This window comes from Aptenodytes patagonicus, chromosome 30 (genome assembly GCF_965638725.1).
Source record: "Aptenodytes patagonicus chromosome 30, bAptPat1.pri.cur, whole genome shotgun sequence".
NCBI lineage: Eukaryota > Metazoa > Chordata > Aves > Sphenisciformes > Spheniscidae > Aptenodytes > Aptenodytes patagonicus.
The window spans coordinates 739,699-759,077 of NC_134978.1; the positions used below are offsets into that span (position 1 = coordinate 739,699).

General features: G+C 68.2%; 2 protein-coding genes across 2 annotated transcripts in view; one reads left to right on the forward strand and one right to left on the reverse strand.

Moving 5' to 3' along the window:
* The first annotated feature begins 252 nt into the window (after nucleotides 1–252).
* Nucleotides 253–18,078, forward strand: LOC143171715 (uncharacterized). The gene is given in 24 exon segments (XM_076360737.1): nucleotides 253–771; nucleotides 1,902–2,174; nucleotides 2,257–2,574; nucleotides 3,534–3,800; nucleotides 3,935–4,210; nucleotides 4,307–4,549; nucleotides 4,643–4,862; nucleotides 5,783–5,862; nucleotides 6,475–6,747; nucleotides 7,442–7,666; nucleotides 8,214–8,456; nucleotides 8,767–8,957; nucleotides 14,120–14,198; nucleotides 14,277–14,383; nucleotides 14,476–14,589; nucleotides 15,426–15,703; nucleotides 15,781–16,058; nucleotides 16,151–16,393; nucleotides 16,472–16,705; nucleotides 16,981–17,033; nucleotides 17,129–17,375; nucleotides 17,477–17,741; nucleotides 17,826–17,926; nucleotides 17,929–18,078. Coding segments are annotated over 24 exon segments (4,770 nt in total). The 5' UTR covers nucleotides 253–719; the 3' UTR covers nucleotides 18,039–18,078.
* Nucleotides 18,079–19,212: 1,134 nt separating this feature from the next.
* Nucleotides 19,213–19,379, reverse strand: part of LOC143171716 (histone-arginine methyltransferase CARM1-like) — a 6,130-nt gene continuing 5,963 nt past the window's right edge. Inside the window, exon 9 of the mRNA XM_076360738.1 lies at nucleotides 19,213–19,377. Coding sequence (XP_076216853.1) covers nucleotides 19,213–19,377 — 165 coding nt within the window. The remainder of the gene's footprint in view (nucleotides 19,378–19,379) is intronic.

A 19,379-nucleotide genomic window follows, 5' to 3' on the forward strand; every position in this document is an offset into this window, starting at 1 on the left:
GAGGGCAGTGGGGCAGGACCCCCCCACACACACACCCCCCCCGGCAGCCCCCTCCAGCCCCCGGGGTCGCCACCGCCCCGGGGGAAACCCGCCTCCGAAGTCCCCGCCGCACCGGAATTCCCCGGGGGCCAGGAGGGGCCGGGCTGGCGCCGAGCTCATAAAGCGCCTCCTCGGGCGGGACCGACGGACGGACGGACGGACGGAGGGAGGGAGGGAGGGAGGGAGGGAGGCTGCGGTGCACACCGAGACCCCGAGCCGGAGACCCCGCCTCGCCCCGTCCCGGTGCTCCCGGAGAGCCCGACCGGACCCATCCCGGGGAGCCTGAACCGATCGATCCCGGAGATCCCGACCGGAGCCATCCCGGTGCGCACCGAGAGCCCGACCGGACCCGTCCCGGGGAGCCTGAACCGATCGATCCCGGAGACCCTGATCGGATCCATCCCGGTGCTCCCGGGGAGCTTGAACCGACCCTTCCCGGAGAACCCGACCGGACCCATCCCAGGGAGCCCGAACCGACCCTTCCCGGAGACCCTGATCGGATCCATCCCGGTGCTCCCGGGGAGCCCGAACCGACCGATCCCGGAGAGCCCGACTGGACCCATCCCAGTGTTCCCAACCTATCCCGGCGTTCCTGAAGAGCCCGAGCCATCGCGGTGCTCCCAGAGGACTGAGCCCACCCAGTGCCGGTACCGGTGCCCACCCCGGCACCCCACCGCACCATGCGCCCCGTGGTGCTGCCGCTGGCCCTGTGCGCCCTGGGTGTCATCGCAGGTGAGGGGACAGCAGGGAGGGGGACACCGGGCTGGGGGTGGCACCGAGCGAGGGTGGCGGGGACCCGGGACCCCCCCCTCGGGTGTGTCCCCGGCACAGAGGGGCGAGGCCGGCGCGAGCATGTCGGCACAAGCACGCAGGTGCGAGCGTGTCGCCGCGAGCGTGTCGCCGCGAGCGTGTCAGTGGCATCGCGGCAAGCATGCCGGTGCAAGCACGAGCGCATTGGTGTGAGCACTTGTGTCAACGTGATCTTGTCACCAGGAGTGTGTCACACAAGCATGTCACAGTGTAGGGGGGGTGTGTGTGTGTGTGTGTGTGTGTCCCCATTGACGCACCGTGTGAGCACAAGCATGCCACCACGGTGTCAGCATCGGGCCCTTCCCGGCACCGGGGACCGGTGGGGCAGCCGGGATTGGGGTCCCGGATCCGTCCCAGCCCCCTCTTCCCAAAGCCATCGCCTCCGCGCCGTATCCCGTGGGAGACCCTGGGAAGCGAGCGGGGAGCGAGCAGGGAGCGAGCAGGGAGCGAAGTTGTGTTTGTCCTTGCGAAATTCCTGTATCGCAGCAGGAATTTTTTTTTCGTTCTCTTCCTGCCGGCGGTTATTCCGGGAAAGGGCAGGACTTTTTCCCCGCCGGAGGGAGGGAAACCTTGCAGCTGCTACCAGGGAATCCCCCAGCCAAGGGTGCCGGTGCTGACTCAACCAGGGGGGCTTCCTCCGCAGCCTGGTGGGCTCGGCGATGGCTGCTTTGCTGGGAAAGCACCGGCACGTGAGGCCGGAGGGGATGCACCGGGCACCAGCTGGGGATAGCTGCCGCCGTCCCCGAGGGCCGGATTTGGGTCTTGGCGTCCCCCCTCCCGTCACCGGGTTTCTGGCTGAAGGCTTCCAGCTGGATGGGGGGGGACGAATCCCGCCCACCGGCAAAGCCGGCCACTTCCCACAGCCGAAGGAGAAGCTTGGCGGCGCTGCGGCTTCTCCCCACCCGCAGCGGCTGGCCGGCTTCCCCCTCGCTGTGCTGGGGACGAGCCCAGAGGTCCCCTTGACCTTCCCCCCGCCGTGCCGGGGATGGGGATGAGCCCGGGGGTCCCCTCGACCAGCGAACCTCCCCCAAACCCATGGGTTCTCCCGGCAGGGCGGTTGGGATCCTCCTTCGAGTTGTCGGTCGAGCCAGCGGTGCTGGTGGTGGAACACGGCGGATCAGTCCGGTTGAAGTTGAAGACCACGTGCCAGGATCCCAAAGGATCCGGCAACGTGGAGACGTCGTTTCGGAAGCAGTTGGTGACGGCGGGGCTGGGGGAAATAGTGGTGGAGCTGCTCAACGTCACCGCGTGGAACTCCAGCGTCCTCTGCTTCTACAGCTGCAGGCAGGAGAGGAAGGTGGTGACCACCAAACTCATCGTCTACCGTAAGGCACCGCGGGGAGACGGGGGTCCTTGCCCATCCCGGCAAACCAGGATTGTCCCCATCACGCTGCGTCTCTCCCCCAGGTGTGCCAGAGCCGGCGGTGCTGGAGCGGGTACCGCAGCTGGCGGTGGGTGAGAGCCATGAGCTGGTGTGCCGCGTGGCCGGCGTCGCGCCGATCCGGAACCTGACGGTGATCCTGCGGCAGGGCAGCGAGATGCTGCACACCAAAACCTTCGAGCAGCACAGCGAGGATGAGCCGGTGACGGTGCGGGTGACCCACCGGCTGACAGCACAGCGCCGGGACGATGGGCAGAGCATCACCTGCCAGGCACTGCTCGACCTGGCGCCCTACGGCCCGCAGTTCAACACCACCTCCGACCCGCAGGCATTGACTGTCTACGGTAAGCCGGCACCGGCATCTTACCGTATTGGGGGTAACGGCAGGGGAATGGGGATACAGGCAGGGGAATGGGGGTACGGGCAGGGGATTGGGGGCACGGGCAGGGGATTGGGGGTACAGGCAGGGGAATGGCGGTACGGGCAGGGGAATGGGGGTACGGGGAATGGGGGTACGGGCAGGGGAATGGGGATATGGGCAGGGGATTGGGGGTACAGGCAGGGGAATGGCGGTACGGGCAGGGGAATGGGGGTACGGGGAATGGGGGTACGGGCAGGGGAATGGGGATATGGGCAGGGGATTGGGGGTACGGGCAGGGGATTGGGGGTACGGGCAGGGGAATGGGGGTACGGGGAATGGGGGTACGGGCAGGGGATTGGGGGTACAGGCAGGGGAATGGGGGTACGGGCAGGGGAATGGCGGTACGGGCAGGGGATTGGGGGTACGGGCAGGGGAATGGGGGTACGGGGAATGGGGGTACGGGCAGGGGAATGGGGATATGGGCAGGGGATTGGGGGTACGGGCAGGGGAATGGGGGTACGGGGAATGGGGGTACGGGCAGGGGAATGGGGGTACGGGCAGGGGATTGGGGGTACGGGCAGGGGAATGGCGGTACGGGCAGGGGATTGGGGGTACGGGCAGGGGAATGGGGGTATGGGGAATGGGGGTACGGGCAGGGGAATGGGGATATGGGCAGGGGATTGGGGGTACGGGCAGGGGATTGGGGGTACGGGCAGGGGAATGGGGGTACGGGGAATGGGGGTACGGGCAGGGGAATGGGGATACAGGCAGGGGATTGGGGGTACGGGCAGGGGAATGGGGGTATGGGCAGGGGATTGGGGGTACGGGCAGGGGAATGGGGGTACGGGAAGGGGATTGGGCGTACGGGAAGGGGAATGGGGGTACGGCTCTGCTGTGGTTGCGGCAACCGGCTCATCCTGGGGTGTTTCTCTCCGACGGCAGAATTCCCGGAGGATCCCGAGCTGGAGCCTCACATCTACCTGGAGATCGGCGAGACGGTGAATGCCAGCTGCACCATCGGTCGCTTCTTCCCGGTGGCATCGTTCAAGCTGGTACTTGCCAACCAGACCCTGCCGCTCTCCATCAGCCAGGACGGGCACCGGGCCACCGCCAAGGTGTCCCACAGTCAGCCGGGAAACTTCGGGCTGGTTTGCACCGTGAAGGTGGGACCCGTGGAGCGGCGGAAGGAGGCGACCGTCCACGTCTACCGTGAGTAACAGCGGCAGTGGCGCCGGCAAAGACCTGCCGGCGGCACGGCCCTGGCGTGCTGCACAGGGAAGGGGGGAGCGGTTCCATGCCGCGGCATCACCGGACCACCCCGGTGTTGTCTCCATCACCTGCAGGTTTCCCCTCACCACAGCTGAACGCCAGCACCGCCAGCCCAGCAGCCGGCACAGCGGTGACAGGACTCTGCGCTTTGCCGCCCGGCCACTCCGCTGAGCTCCAGCTGCAGATCCGCGCCGGCCACCGTGTCCTGGTGGGGTGGGGACCATCCCCACTGCCCTTCGCCCTGACGGTGCGCGAGGAAGACGATGGGATGGAGCTGAGCTGTCATGCCAAGCTACCCATCGGCGGCAAAGCCCTGAAGACGAGCGTGCCCATCCGGCTCACCGTCACCGGTGAGAGCACAGCGGCTGGGCTCCATCCCAGGATGCTGAAGGGGAAATTCCCGGATGGGAATTAATTTGTTGTCCCTATCCCGGCTCTTCCCGCAGCCGGACCCCGGATGGATGATGGGAGCTGCCCCCCCAGCCAGAACTGGACAGAGGGGCAGGATGAGACCCTGCGCTGCTCGGCACGGGGCAACCCCCCGCCCCGCCTGGAGTGCACCAAGGACGGCGAGCCCTTCCCCGCCGGGGTGCCGCGCCCGGTCACCCGCGCCCATGCCGGCACCTACCACTGCCAGGCCACCAACCGGTTGGGTACAGCCATCCGGAGCGTCACCGTGTGGGTGCACTGTAAGTGGGGACGGGGGTCTCGGGGGTCCTGGGGGTCCCAGGGGGAAGGTGCGGGCTCAGCACTGCTGACCACCCATTCCCACTCTCTGGCAGACCATGACCCCGACGTGGTGCTCCTGGTGCTGCTGCCGGTGGCGGTGGTGGCCATCCTGCTCGTTAGTGGGGTGAGCTACGGCATTTACTACCGCAAGAAGAAAATCCGGCAGTACCGGCTGCAGGAGCGGCAGAGGCAGCTGCAGATGGAGCCGCTGCAGCCGCCGGGATGCTCGGAGGAGACGGCCACTCTCAACGGTTCAGCACGGGAGGCTCAGCCGTAGCCGGGCAGAGCCGGTGGAGGGGCCGGCAGCCTCCTGCCAGTCCCGCTCCCCTGCCCACGGGCAAGTGCCCTGGCAAGGGCTGAGTGCCGTGGCTGCCGGTTCCCTCCTACTGATTCGATGGTGACATCGGGGACCGGGCGGGAGCCGCGATGGGATGGTGGACGCTACGGTGAGACAGCGCCAGCGGCCGCTGTTGCCACAGGGAGGTGACAGCTCCCAGATGGGGACGTGCTGGGCCGGCACGCGGTTGGGATTCTGCGGGGGGAGACGAGGCACCAACCTCCCCCCCATCATGGAGATGCACCTTTTCTTTCTGAACTTTATCCCTTGGGACACCTTGAAGGTGGTTTTGGGGTGGCCGCGGTCTCCTCCCGCTCCCTGCGGTGACACCGGGGGGAACATCCGGGCTGAATCCCGGGATTTCGGTGCTGGGGCGGTGTTGGCACTGATGTTGGCGGGAGGGTGAGGAGCTGGAGTGGAGGGAGATGCAGCCGTTGGAGAGGCTGGAAGATGCTGTTGCGACATGTTGCACCAATAAAGGCTGTCGGCGGCAGCAGTGCCGCGACCCACTGGGGTTTTGGTTGGGGATGGGGATAACTGAACCCCGGGGGGTTTCCGGTACCCTGAATCCTCGGTGGCCACGGGCGCACTGAGCATGCGCCACGGTACCCAACCCCGCTTCCTTCCTCGTGCCGCCATTTGCCCACCAGCTCCTGGCACCGGCAGCGTGGCCGGGGACAGTGGGGCCGGGACGGAGCCGGGGCGCTGCTGGGGTGGAGAGGAAGGATGGAGAGCGGCCGTCGTGACAAGAGATGGGGGACGATGCACCTCTGAGCCAGGTGTCCCCCCCAGCATCCCCCCCCCCAGCACCCTGTGCTGGGGTGACGGGCTCTGGCTTCCGCTCCCATCCCCGCAGCTCCCCGCTCCCCGGCGTGGTGATGCCCGGGCATGGCCTCCCTGCCTGGTCCCTCGCCGGGCTGCTCCTGGCTCTGTGCGGTGAGTGCCGTCCCTGGATCCTGGCTCGTCCCCCTGCACCCCGACCCGGCTGGGGACGTCCCGTGTGTCCCAGCTCATCCCACCTGCATCCCGATCCCCCTCCCCCGGGACATCCCGTGTGTCCCAGCTGGTCCCCCTGCACCCCACCCCAGCTGGGGACATCCCATGTGTCCCAGCTTGTCCCCCTGCACCATAAGCCAGCTGGGGACATCTCGTGTGTCCCAGCTCATCCCACCTTCACCCCAATCCAATTGGGGACAACCCGTGTGTCCCCAGCTCATCCCCCTGCATCCCGACCCACCTCCCCTGGGACTTCCCCATCTGTCCCAGCTCATCCTGTGTGTCCCAGCTCATCCCACCTTCACCCTGACCCGCCTTCCTGGGATGTCCCAAGTGTCCTGGCTGGTCCCCCCTGCACCCCAACCCAGCTGGGGACATCCCGTGTGTCCCCAGCTCATCCCCCTGCACCCTGACCCACCTCCCCTGGGACTTCCCCATCTGTCCCAGCTCATTCCGTGCGTCCCAGCTCATCCCGACCCACCTCCCCAGCTCATCCCATGCATCCCAGCTCATCCCACCCCCCCCCCCGCCTCCTTGGCCACCCCATTCCAGGACCACCAACCAACCCCTTCGAGGTGACGCTGGAAGGGACCTCCTCGGAGGTGGGCTACGGTGGGACGGTGCTACTGAACTGCTCCAGCAGCTGCCCCGAGGCGACGGAGGCCGGGGGGCTGGAGACCTCCCTCAGCAAGGAGTGGGTGGGCCGGGGGCCGGGCTGGCTGAGCATCCGGCTCCGCAACATCACCGAGCCCCTCTCCGACATCTTCTGCTACTTCTCCTGCTTTGGGGAAAGGAAGGTGGTGACTTTTAGGGTGCTGGCTTACGGTAAGAGGCTGCTCGGGTCCTTCCCGTGGGGCTTTCCCAGTAGACGGGGACCGGGGATGCGGGAAGGCAGTAGGGATGCGCTGGATCTGGGGAGCCCCCACCCCTCGGGGGTCAGCGGGATGGGGCAAACTGGGATGGAGCTGGGGCCGCAACTGGTCCGGGGCGGGAGGGGGAGATGTTGGGATGAGCTGGGGGCCGGATCCAGCAGCGCTTGGGTGGGAGAGCTGGGGATGAGCCGGGTGCCGGATCTGGCAGAGCTTGGGCAGGAGCCGCTTTGGGATGAGCTGGGTGCCAGATCCGGCCATGGGTCCCAAGGGTGGGAAAGCTTGGGACCAGCCGGGTGCCGGCTCCGGCACAGCTCGGGTGCCAGATCCAGCAGAGCTCGAGCAGGAGCTGTTTTGGGATGAGCCGGGTGCTGGATCGGGCAATGGGTCCCAGGGCTGGGAGAGCTTGGGATGAGCTGGGTGCCAGATGTGGCAGCACTCGGGTGGGAGAGCTTGGGATGGGCCAGGTGCCGGATCCGGCAGTGCTCGGGCAGGATCCCCTTTGGGGCAAGCCGGGTGCCGGATCCGGCAGCGCTCGGGCAGGATCCCCTTCGGGATGACCTGAGGTGTTGGGTTCCATCTCCCTCCTGGCCGCAGACCTCCCCCAGCCTGACCTGGCCATCAGCAACCCCAACGCCTCCTGCAACGAGCCGGTGGCCATCAACTGCTCCTCGGCACCCAGCCGGCCCCGGGGCTGAAGCTGCGGCTCTGCAGCAGCCGCCAACCCCTCCAGCCCTGGGCGGAGGGTCCCGTGCACCTGGAGCTGATGGCCAAGGAGGAAGATGATGGGGCTGAGTTCACCTGCGAAGCACAGCTCAGCGTGGGCAACCGGACGCTGCAGAAGACCTCAGCCATGGCTACGCTGCGTGTCATGTGTGAGTGGGGCAGTGGGTGCTGGCACCAGTGCAAAACCCTTCTAAGCCTTTGCAAAACTCCTCGACCCTGGTGCAAAACCCTTCTGCCCCCAGGCAAAGCTCTTGGACCCCGTGCAAAACCCTTCTGCTGTGGTGCAAAGGCCCTCAGCCCTGTGCAAACCCCTTCTGGCCTCGTGCAAAACCCCTCAGCCCTGGTACGAAACCCTTCTGCTGTGGTGCAAAGCCCCTCGGTCCCAGTGCAAAGCCCCTTGTCCCTGGTGCAAACCCCCTTCTGCCTCATGCAAAAATGCCTCGACCCCACGTAAAACCCTTCTGCCCTAGTGCAACGCTCCTTGTCCCTGGTGCAAAACCTCTCGCCCCCGCCCCGCCGCGCAAAGCCCCTTGGCTCCGTGCAAAACCCCTCAGCCCGGGTGCAAGACTTGGGGCCCCGGCTCGTGCTGCAGGACCCTGGGCTGCAGCGGGGACCCCGCTGGCCCCAGCGACGGGGTGGCGGCGACGCCAGGGCTCATGTCGGGGAGAACTGAGGTTCCTCTGCTCTCGCCTCCAGGCCAGCCCCGGATGGACGATGGGAGCTGCCCCCCCAGCCAGAACTGGACAGAGGGGCAGGATGAGACCCTACGCTGCTCGGCACGGGGCAACCCCCCGCCCCGCCTGGAGTGTACCAAGGACGGCGAGCCCTTCCCCGCCGAGGTGCCGCGCCCGGTCACCCGCGCCCACGCCGGCACCTACCACTGCCAGGCCACCAACCAGTTGGGTACAGCCATCCAGAGCGTCACCGTGTGGGTGCACTGTAAGTGGGGACGGGGGTCTCGGGGGTGCTGGGCATCTTGGGGGTCCTGGTGGTCCCAGGGATCCTGGGGGTGTCAGAGGTATTGGGGGTCCTGGGGGTCCCAGGGGTCCTGGGGGTTTCAGGGGTCCCAGGCATTCTGGGGGGTTCTGGGGGTCTCAGGGGCCTTGGGGGTCCTAGTGGTCTCGGGGGTCCCGGGGGTTCTGGGGGTCCTGGGGGTCTCAGGGGTCCTGGGGGTCCCAGGGGTTCTGGGGGTCCCGGGGGAATGGTGGGGGCTCAGTACCACTGACCACCCATCCCCACTCTCTGGCAGACCACGACCCCGACGTGGTGCTCCCAGTGCTGGTGGGGGTGGCGGTGGTGGTTGCCCTGCTTACCGGCGCGGTGGTCTACAGCATCTACTACCGCAAGAAGAAAATCCGGCAGTACCGGCTGCAGCAGCGGCAGAGGTGGCTGGAGATGCAACCGCCACGCTCAGGGCAGGAGGATATCCCCCTCAATGATGTGGGGGCTCCACCGTAGCCTCCCCCCCCCCAAACCGCACGGAGCCAAACCCCTTCCCTGGGGCTGAGGGACGTATCCAGCCCCCAAGGGCGGCGGTGCGGGGCTGGGGAGTGGGTGGGGGGCAAGTGGCGGTTGCAGCCCCAGGTTGTGCCCACTGCTGGGGTTGGGGGTGCTGGGGGTGGGGGTGGGGGTGTCGGTGACCCCAGGGATGGAGGTCACCCCCCCCCCCCCCCCCCCGTGCCCATCACCCCGGCCTCAGGCTCCCCTCCGGGTGGGGGCGGGGGGGGGGGGGGGGGGGAGGGAATGTCTCTTAACGGCTGAATCGTCCCTGTGGGATCGTCCCAACTCGCCCATGAGCTGCATGAGCATCTTCCAGTGACGTGAGGGGAGAGGGCTGGACTGGGCTATATTGGGCTGGACTGGGCTGGACTGGGCTGGACGGGGCTGTACTGGGCTGCACTGGGCTGCACTGGGTTACACGGGGCTGTACTGGTCTGTACTGGTCTGTACTGGGCTATGCTGGGCTGTACAGAGCTGCACTGGGTTACACAGGGTTGTACTGGTCTGTACTGGGTTATACTGGGCTATACAGGGCTGTACTGGGTTACACGGAGCTGTACTGGGCTGTACTGGGCTGTACTGGTCTATACTGGGCTGTACTGGGGGGTGTTGGGCTCCTGGCCGGCCCCTTGGGAGCAATTAAACGTCCTCCTGGTGCCGCTGGCTGCTGAGACCCACGGTGCTGCTGGGGGGATGCCGGGGGGGGATGTGCGTGTGTCCCCCCATCTCCTCAGTGACCCCCAGGGCTGCCGGCCCCTCTGGGGGGGTCAGGGGGAGCCGGGATGGGCAGGGAGGGGGGTACGGTTGGGGGAATGGGGGTATGGGCAGGGGAATGGGGGTACGGGCGGGGGATTGGGGGTACGGGAAGGGGAATGGGGGCACAGCAGGGGATTGGGGGTACAGCGGGGGAATGGGGCCACAGCAGGGGATTGGGGGTACAGCAGGGGATTGGGGGTACGGGCAGGGGATTGGGGGTACGGGCTGGGGAATGGAGCAGAGGCTGGGGGATGGGGGGCTGGAGCCGGCATTGGGGGGATGGGGGGGGATGGAGCTGGGATTGGGGGGACGGGGGGGGGGGGACATGAAGCTGGGATTGGGGGGACAGGGGTGGGACAGGGATGGGGCCGGAGCCAGGGACAAGGGACGGGGGGGGGGGGGGGGGGATGGGAGCCAGAGCGGGGGAGGGGCTCTAGGGAGCAGGGCTGGGGCTGGGGGAGGTGTTGGGGGGCCAGAGCGGGGCCGGGGGGCTGCTGCCCCCCCCCATCTCGGTGCCCGAGCATCCGTCCCCAACCGGGGACGGACGCCGCGCGAGCGCGGCCGGAGCCAGCGGGAGACAAGAGCGACCACGAGCACGGCAGCGCCTGGCGCTCGCTGGCACCGTCGCTCGCGCCTCGGCATGATACCGGCCCACGCCACACCACGCCACAGCACGGCACGGCACGGCACACCACGGCACGGCACGGCATGGTGAGGCCTGCTTCAGCTGCTGGCACCGGTGCAGGCAGGGAGGCGGCGTGGGCAGGCAGCGTGTCGCCGCGTTGCGTGGGCCAAGGTAGGGCCGGAGCGTGCTGCCGCGCGGCGGGGAGGAATCACGCTTCGCCCACGTCACCGGCATGGCGAGGGGACGGGAATGGGGGTGAGGGGGGCACCCGTCATGGCGGTGGCATCGGCAGCGCGGCGTGTGCTCAAGGGACATGTTGGCGTGCGCGGGCGACGCACGCGGTGCATGCCTGCACGCACACAATACACACACCGGCATGCACGCGCAAGTGCATGGCCGCGTGCACATGCAATGCACGCCTACATGCCTGCACGCACGTGGTACACGCGCCTGCATGCACATGCAATGCATGCCTGCACGCACGTGGCACACGTGCCTGCATGCCCATGCGATGCACAGCTGCATGCACATGGTACACACGCCTGCATGCACACGCAATGCAGGCTTGCACGCACATGGCACACACGCCTGCATGCCCATGCGATGCACAGCTGCATGCACGTGGTGTACATGCCTGCACGCACACGCAATGCGTGCTTGTATGCATGATACCCGTGCAGTGCATGCCTGCATGCACGTAATACACACGCCTGCATGCACACGCAATGCATGCCCGCGTGCACGATACACACACTGCCATGCACACGCAACACAGGCCTGCACGCATGTGGTACATGCGCTTGCATGTACACGCAATGGAGGCCTGCATGCACGTGGTACACACGCCTGCATGCACACGCAATGCGTGCTTGTATGCATGTTACACGTGCAGTGCATGCCTGCATGCACGTAATACACACGCCTGCATGCACACGCAATGCATGCCCACGTGCACGATACACACACTGCCATGCACACGCAGTGCAGGCCTGCACACATGTGGTACACGCGCTTGCATGCACATGCATGCATGCCCACGTGCATGATACACACACTGCCATGCACACGCAACGCAGGCCTGCACGCACGTGGCACACGCACCTGCATGCCCATGTGATGCACAGCTGCATGCACGTGGTACACGCCTGCACGCACACGCAATGCGTGCTTGTATGCATGATACACGTGCAGTGCATGCCTGCATGCACGGAATACACGCCTGCATGCACATGCAATGCATGCCCGCGTGCATGATACACACACTGCCATGCACACACAATGCAGGCCTGCACGCACGTGGTACACGCGCCTGCATGCCCATGCGATGCGCAGCTGCATGCACGGTACACACGCCTGCATGCACATGCAATGCATGCCCACGTGCACGATACACACACTGCCATGCACACGCAATGCAGGCCTGCACACTCACGATGCACACGCCTGCATGCCCACGCGATGCACAGCTGCATGCACGTGATACACACGCCTGCATGCGCACGCAATGCGTGCTTGTATGCACGACACACACACAACAGGCACCTGCAATGCACATAATACGTACACCTGCATGCCCACCCCGGCATGCACACACAATGCACGCCTGCATGCACGTGATGTAGCAGCCTGCACATGCTACACACCCCTGCGTGACATGCGTGTATGCATACGATATGCCTGCCCGCATGCCCGCATGCACATGCAACGCCCGCCCGCATGCCCACGCGACGCATGGCTGCAAGCGCACGAGGCGCACGCAGTGCACACGATGCCCCCGCCTGCGTGCACACGCAATGCACGCCTGCACGCGCTGCGTGCACCTTCGTGCACACGCACACACACCAGCACGCGCGCCCCCGTGCACGTGCCTTGCACCCCACGCATGGCTACAGGTTGCCCCAAATCTTCCCCCCCCCAGCCCTGCTGCAGCCGGGCCGGTGGCGTCCCCTGCCCTGTCCCCCGGTGGGTGCGTGGGCAACACCCCGCGGGTGGGGTGGGGGGTGGGGGAACGGGACACCAGCTGGTCCCGGTCTGTCCGCTGCACCCACGCAGGATCGGTGCCTCCCCACGGCACAGCTGCTGCTGGCTCCGGGCTACAAGGGGGGGGAGGGGGGGGCTGGGGGGCGGGGGGGGGGGGGGCTGTGCAGCACCGAGCACGGGGGCGGGGGGGGCGCGGGGGGGGGGGGGGGGGGGCGAGATCCTGTGCAGCGCCGAGCACCGGGGCCGGATCCGGGCACGGGGGAGGGCGGTCCTGTGCAGGACGGAGCACGGGGGGGGGGGGGGCGATCCGGGCACGGGGCGGCGGCGGGGGGGGTGGGGAGGGGGGGTGGGGAGGGTCTCGTGCAGCGCCGAGCACCGGGCGGGGGAGGACGACGGAAGCCTCGGGAGGGCTCAGCCGGGGGCGGGGGGAGGAGCAGCCCCGCGGTACCGGCGCCGTCCTCGCCTCCGTGCGCGGCAGCGGAGAAGCTGCCTTCCTCCCCAGCCTCCTCTTCCTCCCCATCCTCCTCTTCATCCCCAGCCTCCTCTTCCTCCCCAGCCTCCTCTTCATCCCATCCTCCTCTTCATCCCCATCCTCTTCTTCATCCCCATCTTCCTCTTCCCATCCTCCTCTTCATCCCCAAACCTCCTCTTCATCCCCAGCCTCCTCTTCCTCCCCGTGTGTCCCCCCCCCGCCCCTTGCCCCAGCGGAGCCGGGACCCGATGGGACCCCCCTGCCCGGCCGCGCGGCTGCTGCCCCCGCTCATCCTGGCGCTCGCAGGTAGGGGGGGGGCTCGGGGGGGTTGAGGGGGGGGGTGGGCGAACACCTGGGCCCCTCCGTCATGGGGGGGGGTGGGGTGGACCCCGGGGACCCCGGGGACCCGGGACCCATCGTGCTGGGAAGCGGGGGGTGGGGGGTGTCTGGAGACCCCCAGACACCAGGGACCCTTAATTATGGGGAGTGGGGGGGGGGGGGGGGCACCCCGGGGACCCCCCAGGCACCAGGGACCCGTAATTATGGGGAAGGGGGGGTGGGAGCCCAGACGCCTGGGTCCCTTAATTGGGGGGGGGTGGGGGGGGGTGGGGACCCTGGGGAACCCAGACCCCAGGGACTCTTAATTATGGGGAGGGGGGGGAGTTGGACCCCCCGAGAGCCCCGACACCTGGGACCCATCGTGATGGGGAGAGGGAAGGGGGTGACCCCCAGTGACCCCCAACACCAGGGACCCTTAATGCTGGGGGGGCTGGGGGGGTGGACCCCCAGGACCCCGGAGTCCCTTATTTCTGGGGGATGGGGGGGGATGGACCCAAGGACCCCAGGGACTCGAGACACCAGCGACCCTTAGTGCCGGGGGGGGGGACATGACACAGGGGGACCCCCAGGATCCTGGACGCCTGGGTCCCCTCCCGGGAGTCGGGGGGGGGGGGGGTGTCTCGGCACAGGGCTGGCTGGGCCGGTGATCCCGCAGCTGGGATCGGGGGTCTCCAGCGGGGGGGTGCCAGGGCTGAGCCGGCGGGGGCTGCCCGCGGTGGGGGCTCTCGCAGGGGCCGCCCGGGGCACCTTCACGGTGGGGGCCTGGCCGCGGGTGGCTGTGGTGCCCTTCGGGGGCTCGGTGGCCATCAACTGCAGCCGCAGCCCCTGCCCGGGGGGCAACGCCACACTGGGGCTGGAGACCCCCCTGGCCGTGGGTTCGGGGGCCGGTGGGCGCCGCTGGCAAAGCTTCCGGCTCCTCAACGTCTCCAGTGGAGCCCCGGCACCGCCACGTGCTACGGGCGCTGCGGTGACGCCCAAGTCAACGCCAGCGCCGGCATCCTCGTCTACCGTGAGTGCCGGGCGTCGGGGGGGGGCTGGGCAACGTGGGGGTCCGCGGTTGATGGGTTCGGTGATTGCCACCTCCCAGGGTTGCCGGAGCGGGTGGTGCTGGAGCCGGTGCCGGCCGTGGCGGTGGGTGAGAGCCGTAACTTGACGTGCCGAGTGGTGGAGGTGGCTCCGGTGGGGAACCTGACGGTGACGTTGCGCCGAGGTGCCGAAACGCTGCGGACGGAGACTTTTGGTGCCGCCGAGGGCAGGCGCCAGCGTGGCCGTCAGTCACCTGCTGACCGCCGGCCCTGGGGACCACGGGCAGGACGTCACCTGCCACGCCGAGCTGTCCCTGCGGCCCCACGGACCCCTCTTCGCCCGCGCCGCCGTCCCTGTCAAGCTGTCGGTTTTCGGTGAGTCCTCGCCGCGCAGCCGGGTTCCGGCACTGGCACGGATGCTCCTGTCTGGGGGGGAAGGAGCCAGGGAGCAGCTGAGCAGCACCCTGTCCCTGTCCCCATCCCATTCCCATCCCATCTCATCCCAGTCCCCATCTGATCTCCATCCCAATCCCATCCCCATCCTCATGCTGTCCCCGTCCCCGTTCCCATCCCATCCCAGTCCTCACCCCTATCCATTCCAGTCCCCATTCCCATCCCAGTCTCATCTCCATTTCCAATCCAGTCCCGTCCCCATCCCATTCCTGTCCCCGATCTCCATTTTCTTGCTGTCCCCATCCCCATCCCAGTCCCCATCCCCTTCCTGATCCCATCCCCATCCCAGTCCCCATCCCTGTCCCATCCCCTTCCCGATCCCATCCCCATCCCAGTCCCCATCCCTGTCCCCATCCCCTTCCCGATCCCATCCCCATCCCAGTCCCCATCCCTGTCCCCATCCCATCTCATCCAGTCCCATCCCCATCCTCATGCTGTCCCCGTCCCCATCCCATCCCATCCCATCCCATCTCATCCCATCCCAGTCTCTCCGGGACCGGCCAGCTGAGTGGCCGCGACTCTAATCCCGTTCACGGTGCCTGCCGCACCGTGCCGAATCCCTCCCTACCCTTGTCCGGCGGCCGGGGCCGTGCCGGGATCCCCACTCCCACCCTGGCGCGGGGACTTCACCGCCGTCCTCCCAGCAGCTCTGCATCCTCACCGGGCTCCGGTGAGGGTCCAGCCGCCAGGATCCTCTCCCTGGCACCGAGGCGCAGCCGGGGATGAGGCATGTCCCCAGTGACGCCGCGTCCCCGCAGCCCTCCCTGAGCCGCCCAGCTCCAGGCTCCCACCAGCCTCGAAGCCGACACCACTGCCAACGCCAGTTGCCGGATCGCTGGTGCCTTCCCCACCGGGGACGTCCGCTTTGCCATCACCCTGGCAGAGCAGAGCCTAAACTTCACCGTGACGGCGGCCGGGGACGTGCTTACCGCCATCACCACACTCTCAACCAGCACCCCAGGGCGGCAGGAGCTGACCTGCACCGCGGCGGTGGCGACGGCGGCACGGACAGCACGGACGCAGCTCCATGTCTACCGTAAGGCGCCGGGCGCGGCGGGGCGGTCGCCAGAGCCGATCCCAAAATCCCATTGGACCCACAGCACCTTCCTGCAGGCTTCCCGGCGCCCGTCCTGGAGCTGAGCCCGGCATCGGCACTGGCGGGCAGCGAGGTGATAGTAGCGTGCCACGCCGGGGTCGCCGAGCCCCCGCCGTCCGGCTGCAGCTCCGCGATGCCGACGGAGGGGTCCTGGCTGAGGGGCCACAGTCCCAGCTGGAGCTGCGGTTGGTGGCCCGGCGGGAGGATGACGGGCGGCAATTTGGGTGCCGGGCCAGCCTGGCCATCGGCGACGGCACAGTGACGAAGGATGCGGACGCCCGGCTTGTCGTGCTCTGTGAGTGCCACTCTGGAGGGTCCTGGATGTGCCCGCAGCAGCTGGCACGGGCTGCTCCCGGCGTTCCCGGTGCATCCCTCCGTCTTTTCCAGACACGCCTGAAATCGTGGCGAGCGACTGCCCCAGCAACCGCACGTGGCTGCAGGGGACGTGGGAAGCGCTGTCCTGCCATGCCGCCGGCAACCCCGCGCCCACCGTCATCTGCAGCAGGAACGGCATCGCCGTCAGCACCGGGCAGCCGGAGTTGGTCACCCGATCCCGAGCCGGCACCTACCTCTGCAATGCCACCAACAGCCTGGGGATGCGGAGCTGGCTGGTCACCGTCCGTGTGGAGTGTGAGTGGCGCCGGCATCTCCTTCTGCGGCTGTGCCGGTACCAACCGCGCTAACTGGGACCCCGCTTTCCCCCCTCAGACGAGCCCACCCTGACAGAGAGGGGCTGCCCCGCGCACCGCACCTGGGTGGAGGGGAGCGGCGGGACCTCGCGTGCCGCGCCGACGGGGACCCCCCGCCCAGCACCCGCTGTGCCCGCGACGGTGGTGCCCCCCGCGCCGGGGGAGCCGGGCCATCAGCCGGGCCGACGCTGGCCGCTACATCTGCCGGGCCACCAACAAGCACGGCTCGGCTGTCCGCAGCATCGTCGTCACCGTTGAGTGTGAGTGCCGGGGGTGCCAGGGATGGTGGCGCCAGGGGGGACAGGGACGGGACGGGGATCTGGCAGGGACGGGGATGCTGGGGACGGGACGGGGATCTGGCGGTGCCAGGAATGCCGAGGACAGGCTGAGGATACTGCAGCTGGGCTGGGGATCTGGCCGTGCCGGGGATGCTGTGGCTATGCTGGGGATGCCGTGGCTATGCTGGGGATGCCGTGGCTGGGATACCGTGTCCATGCCAGGGATGCTGCATCCGTGCCAGCCTGGCAGGGAGCCTGGCCACCTTTGGGCCGGTCCCATCGGCACAGGGTGGGGAGCACGGGGTGGGCAGTTGGCCCCCGCACCCCAACTTGGGGGGGGGGGGGGGGGATGACAGCCGGCACCCAGCCCCCCCCGCCGTGTCCCTCCCGGCTTGCAGACGAGCCGAGCATCGGCGAGACGGGCTGCCCGGCGCAGCGGCTCTGGGTGGAGGGGACGCCGGCAGAGCTGGCCTGTGCTGCCAGTGGGAACCCCCCGCCCCATGTCGCCTGCGCCAAGCTGGGGGACGGCCAGGACCCACCCCCGGCCAAGCCCCAATGTCACCCGTGCCCACGCCGGCACCTACCAGTGCCGGGCCACCAACACCCACGGCTCTGCTCTCCGCAACGTCACCGTCGCCGTCGAGTGTGAGTGTGAGAAGTGGCTTTTTGGGGCGGAAAAGGGGGTTTGGTGATTTTTAAACGCTGGGCAGTGTTTTTGACTGATGGACGGTGCCGCCCCGGTGCAGACAGCCCCGCCGCGGTGAGCCTGCGCGTGCTGCCCTCCGCCAACGTCTCGCGAGGCGCCAGCTTCAGCGTGGAGTGCCGTGCCGAGGGGCTGCCCACCCCCACCTACGGCTGGGCGCTGCCGCCCGCCCCCAACCTCCGCTTCGCTGCCGATAACCGCTCGGTAGCCGTAGCCAGTGCCGCCGCCGCCAACCGGGGGCTTTATACCTGCACCGCAACCAACAGGCACGGCCGGCGAGCCGGCAGCGTGATGGGTCCGGGTGGACGGTGAGATGGGGTGCATTGGTAAAGGTGTGTGGGGGGGTGTCTCCATCACCACCGCGGCGTCACCGGCACCTTCCCGCCCCGCAGAGAGCTGGCTGGTGCTGCTGGCCTCGCTGGGCTCCCTGGGTGCCGTCACCGCGGTGGGTTTGGCGGCCGCGGCGGTTATTACCTGAAGTCGACGGCGTGTAAGAAGGGGAATACAACGTGCGGGATGCCGAGGGCTCCTCCGAAGCCGCCTGCCTGCACCGGCAACGGCACGACCGCGGGGAGATTTACGGCATCCAGCTCACCCAACCGTAACTGGGAACATCCCCGTCTGGGTGGGGACCGGAGGTTCGGGGATCCCGTGTACCCCCTGCCCCAGCTGCAGCGGGGTTTTGGGGGGAATTTGGTGGTGGTGGTGGTGGTGGGGTGTTTGGTGTTTTTTAACCATTTCAGCGCCGTGCCGAGGGTGGCACAGCCGTAACTCAGGGGGGGGAGGGATGCTCGGGGGGGGGGCCGTGGCCACCGGCTCGGCTCTTCCCGGGGGATAAAGCAACACCCAATAAATAATTCCATTTTAATGGGAGGGAGGAAGATGGTGACTCCGGCTGCGGGGGGCAGGGAACGGACAGACAGACGGACCCCGGGGGTGAGCCTGCTCCGAGCCCGCCGCTGCTGCCTCCGGGGAGGGGACCCAGGCACCCGGGCCCCCCAGAGCCCCCCACCCCAACCACGAGGGCCAGGCTCAGGGCGGGCAAGAGCCCTGCGGGTCCTGGCGGCGGGGGTGTCCCCGAGCCTGTCCCCCTGCCACCCGTGGGGGGCCCCCGTGGGTGCCAGGGCTCAGCCCGGCCTCAGCTCTGGATCCCACTGGAAAATCCCCCACGCGGCTGCTGGGGCTGCCCTGGAAAGCCCTCGCTTTCCTGCCTGCACGGCTGCCCTCCCTGGTGACAGCTCGTGCCTGCTGTCCCCAAGCCCCGTCCCATGTCCCCAGCCCACAGCTGGGTACGGGGGGGAGACCCCCAGCCTGGCTACCACCTCACTGTCCCCAAACCCCATCCGTAGCCAGGGACCCCCAGCCCATCTGCCACCCGCTGTCTCCAAGCCCCGTCCCGTCTCCCCAGCCCAGCCATCACCTTGTTGTCCCCAAGTCCCATCCCGTGTCCCCCCCGCCCACAGCTGGAGATGGGGACCCCCAGCCTGGCCACCACCTCGCCGTCCCCAGCCTGCAGCAGGGACAAGGACCCCCATCCCATCCACCACCTCCATTGTCCCCAAGCCCCGTCCCACGTCTCCAACCCGCAGCCAGGGATGGGGACCCCCAGCCCGGCCACCATCTCGTTGTCCCCAAACCCCATCCCACATCCCCAACCCACACCCGGGACCCCCATCCTCATCCCCGCAGCTCCCTGCCAGGGCCACCAAGCCACTGGTGATGGCATCAAGACCCAGCCAAGCACCGGCTCCTCCAAAGTCCCCCCCAATGCCACAACTGTCACCCCGTGCCCCCCCTGAAGCAGGTGACACCGGGACACGGCAAGCTGCCATCAGCACCAGGACATTTAATCGTTCCCAAGGGATCAGCCAGGACCCCGACACCCCCCCGGCTCTCTGCCGTCGTCACCGCTGCCACCAACATCCCCTCGCCGCTGCCGGGGTCCT